At 38.4% G+C, this 13,530-nt stretch overlaps 2 protein-coding genes, 1 non-coding gene and 1 pseudogene across 3 annotated transcripts in view; 2 read left to right on the top strand and 2 right to left on the bottom strand.

Annotated features, from left to right (window-relative positions):
* Positions 1 to 4,981: 4,981 nt before the first annotated feature.
* Positions 4,982 to 5,055, bottom strand: TRNAV-AAC. The gene has a single exon. It is a non-coding gene; the product is annotated as a tRNA-Val (tRNA).
* Positions 5,056 to 5,195: 140 nt separating this feature from the next.
* Positions 5,196 to 6,479, top strand: LOC104822063 (peroxidase 6). The gene has a single exon (XM_010553152.1). The coding sequence runs from the start codon at positions 5,225 to 5,227 to the stop codon at positions 6,275 to 6,277; it is 1,053 nt and encodes a 350-aa protein (XP_010551454.1). The 5' UTR covers positions 5,196 to 5,224; the 3' UTR covers positions 6,278 to 6,479.
* Positions 6,430 to 9,742, bottom strand: LOC104822062 (annotated as a pseudogene).
* Positions 9,743 to 11,876: 2,134 nt separating this feature from the next.
* LOC104822066 (formin-like protein 4) overlaps positions 11,877 to 13,530 on the top strand; it is a 3,392-nt gene continuing 1,738 nt past the window's right edge. Inside the window, exons 1-2 of the mRNA XM_010553157.1 lie at positions 11,877 to 13,215; positions 13,296 to 13,513. Of these exons, the coding sequence (XP_010551459.1) occupies positions 12,152 to 13,215; positions 13,296 to 13,513 (1,282 nt within the window). The 5' untranslated portion in view covers positions 11,877 to 12,151. The remainder of the gene's footprint in view (positions 13,216 to 13,295; positions 13,514 to 13,530) is intronic.

A 13,530-nucleotide genomic window follows, 5' to 3' on the forward strand; every position in this document is an offset into this window, starting at 1 on the left:
CCACCCCCCCCCCCCCCATTAAACGTTGGTATGGTGGGATTGAAAATGCGATACTGAACGATACAAAATTAATGAAACTTTGAATTACGTGTCGCCATCCGTACCCACAAAGAGCAAAGATCATCGTCCTTAACTATAGTGTGGTATTAATTATTTTCATTTTCATTCAGCTACTAAAATAGCATTAATCTTCACAAGATTATCCATGCGATAGTGAATATATATATATATATATATATATATATATATATAATCTAGATTTCTATGACTTGAATGGATGGTATTTGTTTTGGATTCTCTCGATCAATATATAGGTAAAGATGTTGTAGCAGGAAAGGGTTAGTGATATATATATATATATATATATATATATATGTCATAATTATATATGACTTAAATAGAACGTCACATCTTATGCATGGCATGTCATTAGATATCCAATATATGTATGTATGTATGTATAAATACCCGTCTTAGCAAGTGATAATCTCGCCAAAAGAAGCCTTTCCAAAGCTGGACACCCATGCGGATAAAGGTTTCGGTGATATTAATAAATTGGTATTATACAATAAGTACGAAGCTAGGAAAATTAATATTGCACAATTAACTTTGCATGACAAGTAAAGGGATATTGAATCATGAATGGAAGATGAGAATTTGGAATATAACTTTCTTTGTATTGACATTTCGAAGAATAATAATAATGCTAATTAATTACTCTAAGAACAAATAAAAGCAGGTAGAAACAAACCGATTACAAATTCTAAACCGATCGATTAACCAATCAAATAACCGGCGACATATAATTGGTACGGCCGGTTGGAAGAAAAAGTGTCATCCTCTCATACACTAAAACGCGAATTGAAATTCGAAATTACCAAAAGACTGTGAATGAAACAGTGGGTCTTAAGGACAATCCAAGGGATGGATGAGAAACATTACACGCATCACGAAAACAATTTAGTAAATATATAATATCGTCAATATCACATTAATTGATATTAGGAGAAAAGCGACCTTCTCCTGTAGCTGTAGCACAGTCAACTTAGACAAATATTATACACATGATATGCCCTCTCCTTAAATATATATACATATATATGTGTGTGTATGTATACATTGTGAATTAAAATAACAATAAACAACAGTTAAAGTCTGTGTGTACACATATAAATATACGTTTTGGATAGTACATACGCGCGCTATCTCTTTTTCTTTTTTCTTTTTCCTGTAAATACGTGAGAACACATATACTTTAATATTATTTATATCGTCTTTATAAAAACGATAAAGATTCTAAACTTACACAAATACAGAAAATAAATATTGATTTTAGGCGTGCGGGATTTTCTAGATGAGAGAATTTAGGATAGAATTTTCTATGAAAAAAGAGCTTTTGTACTCTAAAAATAATCATATTTTGTCACAAAAATAAACATGTTTTGACTACTTTTAAATTTGTATTTTCATACAACTTCAACGTTTTTATCAGTCTTTCCTGTATTTGCATTTAAAAAAAGCATATTATACTATAATAAATCACTCATTATAGCTAAAAAGTAAATTTAAAATGGTATAGATATAGACAAAAAAAATAGGCAGTTAAGTAGTAGCACCCATACCCATTGTGTCTGTCGTATCCACATCCAGATTGGATCTATTTTTTAAAATTCTTTATAATAAATAAAAAAAATGTTATTTACGCTAAGAGAAACAAGTACTAATAACATGTTTAAAAGTAAACCATAACGTTATATTAATATATTTACGACGGGAAATATAATTAAATGATAAATACGTATTACAGTGAGTCGACTTTTAGCTGCTCGAAGAGTACGAGAGTTAAAAGTGGGTGGAGTCATTTTCAACAATATATGGTCCATTGATAATTTCAACATGGACTCATTTTGTCAGAAGATTTCTTCCCCATCCTTTCTTTTTAAGGCGAGCACGAGGTAGCGGAAACCAGCAAATGTAATTGAAATTATTTCAATACATTAATCATTATATTATTTTCTTTTTTACATAAATCACCCATCATATATATATATATATATATATATAAGTAATACATATGGCGAGAATTCGTTCCAATTATTTGCTCTCTTTTTTTTTTTCGTTATGCCAGTATATGATCTGTTTTCAAGCGTGGCACCACCTCTAAATATGATAGGTGATTTAACAAAAAGATTGTTTATTGATTTATAAAAAAAATCGTTTATTAACAGCAAAATACTATATATGTGTTGTGTATATATATACATACATATTGATGGATTAAAATGAACTTTTTATTTGTAACAAAATCACTATATATATGTTATAAAAATAAAGCGTTCATAAAAAAATATAATATAATTTTCGAATTAAAATTGTATTGATAGTAAATAAACCTGAAAAATAGAGTACAGATAGGACATAGAGAGCCCACGCGTGAGAGAAATCTAAGATATCTTATATATATTAAAAAACAAAATGTATATGTGGATATGAACATATATATATATTGTTCTTCCTTCTTCGGTTAATAATAATAATAATAATAATAAATGTCTAAAAACCCATAGGATTCTGGTATTAGTTGCCATCGAGACATGCACTCGAAATATTTGAAGGGGACCCTTTTTCGTCTTTTGGGCTTTGGTCGGCGTTGGCAGATTATGACTTGTTCTTACGACTCCCTCTTCCGCTGCCATTTCACTCTTTTTCGTATATTATATATATATATATATATATAATCCATACGATCAACACAACATTCCTTGCAAAAGTCTTGATTTTTTGGTCAACATATAGCACTTTCGTTTAATCAACTCATCGTATATGCACGATATTCAAATTTGACACTACAACCCTTTAGAAAGTCGATTCCTTGAATTAGATTTTCAAAGTTTGTACATTTAAATACAACCATATATTTTTGTTAACTATATTATTTATCGGTTTAAAGATTAGCTAGATCGTAAAATATGAACACCTCGTTGTATAAAAAGAAAATATAGTATTCAGATTCATTAAACCACTACAAAATATATCAATTTTAATCGTTATATATATATATATCCGATATCCGATTCATATATGAAATAATGGAAGCGGATAGGGAGAGAGCCGGATCGGGGACAAATAATGAATATATTATATATATAGATATATGCCATATGTATATATTATATTCGATAAAGTGGAGCATATAGTTGTTATAATAGTTCTAAGTTGGTGCATATCTAACCACGCACTAGCTAGCCTCTCTTTTTTTGGTCTATATATCTTAGGTTTCGATATCTTAATAAATATCCAATCCAATTAATAATTTGAGTCCATCGACATTCTGGCTAATCTATAATTATAATATTCCATCATTCCTTTCCCTTGGTATATATATCGAAAAATATACATCAAAACGCTTGTAATGAAATCTTAACGGATTAAAAAAAAAGCCTTGTTTCACGTATTGGTTGGATGACCAATAGGAATATGCCATGTCCCTAATCCTACCAAACGCCTTTCATTTTGATTTTTTCAATAGACCCAAATATTATAATCAATATATATATATACACATGTCTTGTATATATATAAGATACATCTTGAATGTATCACATTAGAAAAATTATATATGGAAATTGTAATTAAAAGCTGTGCTTGTTATAAGAGTTGGGGAGGGGAAGACAGATTTAAATATACCAAGAAATTATTTGAGTTTGACTGACAGTCTGCAAAGGGGTTTGAAATCAACAGTATTAGCCAACCCTCTGCAGCCTAACATAAAATTCAAAAACATTATTGGAATATATATATATATGAATTCATTTTAATTTTCAGACCTCATAAAATCTGACCTTTTTATTAGGACTTGTCAGATATCGTATATGCTACTATAAATATGAATTTAATGTAAGAAACAAATGGGGAAGCTCTTTGAAAATATATATATACCTATGCAAGATATTTTACAAAACTTATAGAGTTTTTATTCTCTGAAAACTGTAATCAATTATGTTACAACGAATTCAATTGATAATCAGTTGTTCCAAAATATATCTGCATACAAATCTTGAATAAATATGGAATTTGTAACGAAAACACGCACTCCTTATTATAATCACAATTTAAATAAAGAATTATATATTTTACATAAAATACCCTTCTTACCTGTTTTTTTTTTTCTCAACATTTTCAGTTCCTCTTTTCTCACCTAAAAATAGATTGCATTAAAAACGCCATACGATTTTCTCGTGGTGATATGACGTCATTCAAGCGTAGGACGTCAACTTCAAAGGTCAGTGTAATATTTTGTAGTGCATTCGCTCTACGTACAGCCGTAGATTTATACGTATAGAAATACGGGCGCTGGGTTGGACCAACATGTATGGAGAGGAGAGGATGGTCCCATGACTTAAAAATCAGGAATGGTGGACAATACAAACGGACACACAAATATATACCAAAGCTTATTCCCCATGGGTCTCCACACAGCCTAGCATTTTTTGTATTTTCTGCACTGTTTTTTTTTTAAAATTTGCTCACTTTAAATTGCTTTTTTTAAATAAAAAAAAATATTTTGCATCAACTTTTCTTTTTCTTTCCCAGAAGAAGGAGGAAAAAAAAAATCGACCTTCCCAACAATGAATGAATTGGGTTGGGTCCTTTAATTTTGTCATGGTTTAATCAAATCGACATGAAAAAGAGGGAAAACAATAATTATGACAATTAATAGTAAACCGGCTCTATCAACGTCAGCCCCAAGTTCATGAAAACCTGAGGGCCTCTTTAACAATGTTATGTCACGTATTCAGATACAGCTCCTCTTTTTTTTTTTTTTTCATTTAAATTTCATTTAAAATTAAAACCTTTTGGTCTGCCAAAGAAAATGTAAGCGACTGATAAAAAAAAAATGACATTTGGGCCTCCCGGAGAAGGGTTCTCACCTATTGGGCTCTGTACGGATCCACATGCGGCCCAATAAAAACAAAAAGATTGGCGTCGCCCGGACTCGAACCGGAGACCTTCAGTGTGTTAGACTGACGTGATAACCAACTACACCACGACACCTGTTCATGATATATTTGTTAACTATAAAATCAATAAACATTTCTTGTTAAATCCTACAAACACAAAAATTAATGTTTCTCCTTGAAACTCTCTCTTCCAGAAATTTCACCAGAGAAAGAATAACATCCCTCCGATAATCTTAAAACCAAATAGCCCAAACAAAACAACGATGACCATAAAAAAAAAGAGGAAACTCATTGAGAAAGATAACGAAAAAGAGAATTCAATGAGACCTCGGGGGCTATGCATGGTCTTTCTTCTTCCTCTTCTATTGTGTACGCCATCTCTTTCTCACGCCAAACTTACGTCCGATTATTACAGCAAGTCATGTCCGGACATGGAAGAGACACTCGTCCGAATCGCCACCGACAAACAGATAGCTTCTCCGACGACGGCCGCCGGAATCCTGAGGCTGTTCTTCCACGACTGCATGGTTGACGGCTGCGACGCCTCGATCCTCGTCGCGTCCTCTCCCCTCAAGAAATCCGAACGCGACGCCGACATCAACCTCTCCCTTCCCGGCGACGCCTTCGACCTCATCACCCGCATCAAGACCGCCGTCGAGCTCAAATGCCCCGGCGTTGTCTCCTGCGCCGACATCCTGGCCGCCGCCACTCGCACCCTCGTCACCATGGTCGGAGGCCCTCGTTACGACATCAGGTTCGGCCGTCTGGACAGTCTCGTCTCCGACAAGGACCGCGTGGAGGGCAATCTGGCTCGACCCAACATGACGATGGATCAGATCATATCCATCTTCGGATCAAACGGGTTCTCCGTACAGGAGATGGTTGCTCTTGTCGGAGCACACACCATCGGATTCTCCCACTGCAAGGAATTCGCTGGTCGGATATTCAACCACAGCACGGAGTCCAAGTCCGACCCGGCGATCAATCCGAGATACGCAACTCAGTTGCGGCAGCTCTGCGAGAACTACACGGTGGACGAGGAGATGTCGGCGTTCAACGACGTGTTTACGCCCGGGAAGTTCGACAACATGTATTACAAGAATCTGAGAAACGGGTTCGGGTTATTGCAATCGGACCAGGCACTCGCGGTGGACGAGAGGACACGGCCCGTCGTGGATCTGTACGCGGCCAACGAGACGGCTTTCTTCGAGGCTTTCGCAAAGGCCGTCGAGAAGGTGAGCGAGCGGAACGTGAAGGAGGGGAAGCAGGGTGAGGTTCGGAGGCGGTGCGATCAGTACAACGACTACAGGGCGTAAATATATATGGAATTGAGTGTCGAGATTTAGACAAGAGAATGCGCGCTAATGATCTATTCCTCCTTTTTGTTTTGTTGTTGTTAGAGATAACAGCCAACCACATAAAACAAGATCATTACAGTGATTAGGAATTCGTTAAATCAAGAAAAACATAAAAACTGTAACATGATTCCACATTCTAATGCAATGTAATTTGTCTGTACCTGATACAATGGTCTGTAGAAATCTACTTTCGCAAAAATATAAAATTTAAGTAAATCTTTTTTTGGATAAAAATACGTGGAAGAGAGAAGGAAAGGAAGATTTACAAATGGACCGACCTCCACGGCGGGAAAAAGAAAAAAAAAACCCAACGATTTTACAGAAGGGAAGCTAAACGAGAAAAAAGAATATGGAGGCAGTAAAAGTCTTCAGCAATGTTTTTTCTTGTCAACTTTCGAGTGGAGATTATACCATTTTTTCTTCTTAATTCTGTCGGAATTTTCACACGTACCTGTTTTCCTGTTCCTCCTGTTTCTGCTCCTCTCTTCTTCTTCTTCTTCCTCTTCCATAGCTGCTGTTGGGTTCGCCTTCTTAAATGAGTTCTTTCTGTTCGTGTTCTTGCTTGAACTCCTTGTTGGTGGGACAGTTGTGTAGGCTGCGTGTATTTCATTTCTTTGCTTCAAGAGCTCGTCGATCTATAGAGGAAAAAAAGACGATGATCAATCGAACTGTGTCAAAACCAAACCGAGTAATTGAGTTTGTTGTTGGATTTGATCACATGGGTTCTGCCGTCTTTTCTTACACATGGCTCAACTGAAATCTTTTGCGACTAAAGACTCACCGATTGCATCTCTTGAGCATATCTACTCGTCATCTCTGAGAATTGGGTAAGCACTTCCCTGTACTCCGCCTCAAACTTTGCCAGTTCTGCTCTTTTTGTCAGAATCTCAGCTTCTATCAACCTAAGGTCTTCCTTTTCTTGTGTAAAATGTGCGGCACAAAGAACTTCGATAGTGTAGTTTACGCTTTTGAAAAAATTGTCACCTGAAAAGGACCCGCATGCAATATACCACGTCAGCATTATCTCGAGTATTGGATCCAGAGGTAAGAAAACCAAATGAATCTGCAGCTGGGAAAATAAAACTGACCATAGACTGCAAAGACATGAGAACCAGACTTTAGTTCAATAACCTCGCAAGGCTGAAATCCATCAAGTTTTTTTGAAAAATGCAGATTCTGGATCCTTCGCATGAGCCATCTGAAGCCAGATAAATCAAGTCATGATGGGAAAACGAAGAAAAGGGCAAAAAGAAGAAATTCTTGATGGCGATTCTCCAACGTATTTGCAATATAGTGGACTTACCGAATTGGCAGTTTGATCCAACCGATAAACAGGGAAACCAAGAAAGTACATTCCTGCAGTTGTTAACTTGCCTGTTTTTTTGCTGTCCTCCTGTATCCACCAAAAATTCTGTCTTAGTCTTAGAGAACAATCTATGCAGTAGAGTTACATAGTTGACAACAGGTAACATTACAAGCTTTCTCCGCTAGCATCTGAAAAACAAAAGACAGAAGCCTACATTTCTCTCCTGATTAATCAAAGACAATACCTGCAGGGCTAAGCTCAATCCGCCGTTGTCTTCTTGATCAAAATACAGTAACTGCATACAAGAGAGTTCACATATTTAATTGACAAAATCTCAATGTTACTTAAAACAAGCAAAGGTTCAACCAAAACGAACCTTGAACTTGCTTTTGTTAGATGATTCCACACGGCAGACTAAACCGGACCTTGCTTCCTCTTCTGTTATCGTGACAGAAAAAAAGTGAGCACATAGCTTTTCAACCTGTAAGAGAGATTGTGTATATGAGAATAAATTACAGGTAAATACCGCTGCACGATCAAATAAAGCCATAGCCAGGCATCCGACTTCAGTCACCTTCCTAGATGTGGCTTGCCCAAGTATAAGAGGATCGACTGAGACCCTTCCATTAAGCGCCTCCTCCAAGACAGTTGCAGATACACTGGTTTTAATTGGCACACCAAGCTTGCTGTTTCATGGAAAATTTTGAGAATAAAGTCCACAACTCGCGAATCATAAACTTGCATCCAACAAGTGCAGAGGTAACAGGAAATGAACAGAAGAACACTTAAGGCAAACTGACCTAAACAGAGCTGCAAACACAGTGTTCACAGCTCCAAGACTTGAGAGATCTAGCTCCAGCTCTTGGCTTTCTGCTTCAACAGCCTGTAACAACGAAAAGCAAACAAAGGTAGTGGCAGAAAAGAATTTGGACCATATCTCAAGACGCCAAATGTTTCCATCAAACACCATTAACAGCCTGAAGCAGAAACTACAAATCATTGTTGGGCTCAGAGTTTATCCAGAAACCTAAGATAAAGCAGGCATATCTCACCTCAAAACCAGCTGTATCATATTGGCGCCGTTTTTCTGGAACAGGCAAGATATTGTAGGAAAAAGTGACCTCCTTAAACATGTCAGCAGCAACTGGATCATTCGCATTCTTATCAGGATGGTACCTGAAATACCAAACATTCATGAAGGTAACAATGACACAACGGAGGATGAAATGAAATTCTTCAGAGAACCTATTCGTCTTTCATCTCGGAAGAGAATCAGCTTAGATCACCACCTCACCTTGCAAATTACAGATCAACAAGCCTCAACTAAGAGTCTTGATCACTTGTCTACCAGACTTAATTCTTGTCATTTTGGCCTCATAGATACACTCCAGGCAAATTATCCCCCATGAACACCATCATAAGTTGGCCAACTAGATTCCATACCATTGCATTGCATATAGGACTGAACCCACCAACCAAAATACAGGAAAAGCCTCAACCTTTAAACATCACTCGCTCAACTTTTTTCAGATTTAACATAGAAATGATATACCCATCCACGAGAATTGCAGATAACTGATTCATCGTAGTATTCTAGGACTGTATCAACAGAAAAAAGATGAGATGGTGTTCGCATTGCGAGGGATCAAGCTAGCGACAAACAAGACGTATGTAGAACTAAAGAAACCAAAAGCTTACTTGAGAGCCATTCTCCTATAGGCGCTTTTGATTTCCTGATCCGTACAAATCCTGGAGAGGCCAAGAACCTCGTAAGGGTCCAGACAAAGGTGCTCCTCCCCGTCTTTCTTCTCCGACTTTGATCTATGTGCTGGCATTTTCTCTCGAGATGCCCTTCGTCCTCTCCACCTGTAAATCCTAGAAAATCTGCTCCACTGGAAGAATATCCGGATTGTCAGCAGCAAGCGAACCTGGAGGAGATTCTTCTCAATCCTTCCTTCAAAGCTGTAAACTTTGCCGGAAAATTCACATCCGGGAGAAAATATATAGAAAGCCGCGACACCTTGATGGCTCCGGACGAGAACGACGCAACCGGACCTTTCTCTCCGGCACACGGATAGAGAGTGAGATTGAGAAATTGGAGGGGGCATTAAGGAAATAAACCGGAGTTAACCCCGTGTAAAATAAAAACAAAAATTCGAAAAGTGCGAAGGTTTCTGATACAGTGCACCGTGGTGCGTAGTGCGCACCCTTTTTAGTCACGTGTTGCCATGGTTACCGGGCCACAGGTTGTTTCTTGTTTCGGCCTTATTTCTCCTCTTTGGGGGGTGCGAACTGCGCACGCCAAGGCAAACCCGAGGGTAGGTATTCCAAATAAGGAAGGAGGATATTATAATAAAATATATGATGCTATCAATTATAAAAAAGCATCTCGATCTTGTGTAATTATTACATAAAATTTCTTTTTTCTTTCTGTCATTTCTCAATATAACCTACAACGAATTATTACTTTTTGAATTAACGAATTATTTGGACGGTACAAATCATATTACAGATTATTCGCTGAATGGGAAACTAATAAACAAAAAAATATTCATGTTATAATATGAGGTGTGATCTAATTTGAATCATGAACTTTGGTGTCTGGACGGAAACGTTAAATTGTCTTGTTTACAGCCATTTCTCTCCGAAAAGCCTTCTCAGGAATATTTTACAACTTTTACAATCAAAGACGGCCCACAACATTGCATTATTATTATAAATTATAAATTAAGGAAAAACATGAACCTATTCACACCAAGGCAACATAAAATATTGAACATGGCATACGATATTTGGATATAAAGTGTCGAGAGGGCCGATTATACTTGTACACACTAAACCGACAAAGCCCAATGGGCCCAACCCCGACCCAATTCATAAGCCCATTTCTGCCCAGTTTAAGCGCCGAACTTTAACAGAGAATGAAAGATTGTGGACGAGAATCAAAGATGTAAACGTACAAGAGTAAATAAAATAGATTAAAATTTTATTGCACGGTAAAACTACCAATTAGCAGATATACATAAGCAACAACAGCAGCAATGAATCCCACTAAGGATCGCGGCGACGGCACCCAATGCCTTGCAAATACCCAAAACCATTCTTCTTCAGCTTCCAATTTCCCTTAGAGAATATTGAAATGAAATGTATGGCCAATTTATAGGGTTGAACCGGTCGGTATTCTCTCGTCGCCTCGTAAACATGAGTTTATTCACTAATGGCGCAGTTTTCCATAAAGAAAATATTGTAAATCGTGAAGTAGGTAGATGTAATAATTAAATTCTGTCAAAATTCAAAAATTTAAAATATAAATCATTATTCATTGAATATAGACCACGATTCATAATGGGCTATACAATCTAAGCCCGCCATCTTTAAATTAAAATTAAATTAGGACAGGTGCTTGTCTACTGGGCCATTGAAAGTCCAACTTTGAATATCCATTTAATTCATAGCAAATAGTAATTCTGCGGTCTTTAATGACAAATTTATTTCAAGTCTTGCATTTCGTATTAATGTCTTCATTCTTAGTAACTTTGTATATCCATTTATTTCGGCATAAATTAACATGCAATGCATCTAAAATATTCAAATTTAAAACTAAGAAGATATAACATTCGAGAATGTATATTACCTCGTCAAGCTACAAAAATACATACACATATACACATGCATATACATATATATATATATATATATGGGTTTGGTTTGATCGCTTCATACGTTCACAAGTTTCCTTGGATGAGTGTGTTACCGCGTTTTTCACACAAAGTCTAAACGACCGACGATCCACGACCATTATGTTTTTTTAATCTCTATGAATTTCCTTCATACAATTTAATAATATTTCGTCTTTTTTCTAATGATATAACAGAGTCCAAACTAATTTTTAAAACATTGACCAACTAAATGCTGATATTATAAACTAAAAAAATATAAATTTTTGTCACACGGACAATAAAGTAATACCGCGTCGCAGTGAAAAATAACATACGCGGTGAAATTACATAGTTGAGTTTCTTTATAGATTTTTTTACGTTTCGAAGCTCTTGAATTTGAATAGATGACTTTGTATTTTATAACGTAACCGGACTCATTATATTATAAACTTTTATTTTTTTTGGGGGAATACGCAATTAATTTGGTGATCCACTCTCGTTAACGCCGACGTGACGGAAACAATAACAAGCGAACACTCCTTTTTAAAACGTCAACGGTAACGTCAACCGCACCACTCACGAACTTCGACGACCCCTTCGGATTTTATTTTATTACACACATCGATTGTCTTCCCGTGGAAACGGAGGTTCGAAGAACGGAACGGATCAACTGCTCTGCCTGAAATCTTCATTACCAAACACCCAAATCCAAATCCGTACGAAGATTAAACCCCATAAGGAAAAAAAAAAAACATTCTTAACTGTTTTTATTCTTTTTGTTTGCTTTGGTTTCTCGAGAGACGAACAAAGACGTTTCCTTTTCTGTGAATTCTGTTGAATCTTTCACTGGCAAATGAGCTATCGTTCATGGCTGCCATGTTCTTGCAGCCATGGCCGTTTCTTCTCCATCTAACCCTAGTTCTCTTCCTTTTACCTCCTCCTTCGTTATCCCAATCCGGGTCACCGCAAAACATCGAAACCTTTTTCCCAGATGACGCCCTCGCCCCCGCGCCTCCGCCGCAGCCAGGCCTTTCTCCGCCTCCGCCGCCAAAATCATCCTCCGACAGGGCGGCGATCACTAGGGCTGTGCTGATAACGGCGGCGAGCACCGTCGTTGTGGCGGCGGCGTTCTTTTTCTTCCTCCAGAGATGCGTCATCGCGCGGCGGAGGAGAGACAGAGTGGCGGCGGAGACAGCCCTGCGACCGGCTCCTCCTCTGCTGCCGCAGATGGCGTTGGCGCGAGAAGGGTTCACGAGGATTGGCGGGGGCGTGAAGGGTGTGATCGTGGACGAGAACGGTCTCGATGTGTTGTATTGGAGAAAGCTTCAGAGGGACAGAAGTGGAAGTTTCAGGAAGGAGGTCGTGAACGGAGACGACGATGGTGAAGAGAAGAAGGTCGTTTATTACAAGAACAAGAAGAAGTCTGAGCCTGTTGTGTCCGAAATTCCTCTTCTCCGAGGAAAATCATCGACTTCTCATAGTGTAATCCATCACGAAACTCGGAAAAATCACAGAGATGCTACCATACCTCCTCCCGACAAGATCAAATCCTTTTCCTTTAGAACACACGAGAGCTCCGACACCGACTATGAGCCATCGCCACCGGCGGAGAGCCAGATATCCTCGGCAGCTCCGCCTCCACCACTACCGCAGGTTCCGGCAAAGATAGCCTCAACGCCGCCACCGCCACCGCCTCCTCCGCATGTCCCGGCGAAGAAGGCTCCTTCGCCGCCGCCTCCACCTCCGCCGGCGAAGAAGGCGGCGGCTCTGGCGTCATCGTCGTCAAAGCCACCGCCTGCGCCAAAAGGAGCGAGTGCAGAGGGGGGTTCAAGTAATGGTCAGGTGAAGCTGAAGCCTCTGCATTGGGATAAAGTCAACCCTGATTCCGATCATTCCATGGTCTGGGATAAGATCGATCGCGGCTCTTTCAGGTTCGTTTTTCGACACACACTTAATCCGATTCCATCTGTAAAAATCCCAACTTTTTTTTCTTCCATTGCTCTGTTTCCAGTTTCGATGGGGATCTAATGGAGGCTCTGTTCGGCTACGTCGCGAAGAAATCGCCTGAACGAGACGGTGACAAGAAACAGGGCTCAAGCTCACCATCCCAGATTTTCATTCTCGACCCGAGGAAATCTCAGAACACTGCAATCGTGATCAAATCTCTTGGCATAACTCGGGAAGAGCTCGTCGATGCATTCACAGATGGCCACGATTTCGCAGCCGACACTCTCGAGCGGCTGGGG

The sequence above is a fragment of the Tarenaya hassleriana genome, unplaced genomic scaffold, assembly GCF_000463585.1.
Source record: "Tarenaya hassleriana unplaced genomic scaffold, ASM46358v1 Cleome35, whole genome shotgun sequence".
In the NCBI taxonomy this organism is placed as follows: domain Eukaryota; kingdom Viridiplantae; phylum Streptophyta; class Magnoliopsida; order Brassicales; family Cleomaceae; genus Tarenaya; species Tarenaya hassleriana.

Coding starts and splice junctions, on each gene's coding strand:
- LOC104822063 (XM_010553152.1), top strand. CDS start 5,225: ATGACCATAAAAAAAAAGAGGAAACTCATTGAGAAAGATAACGAAAAA.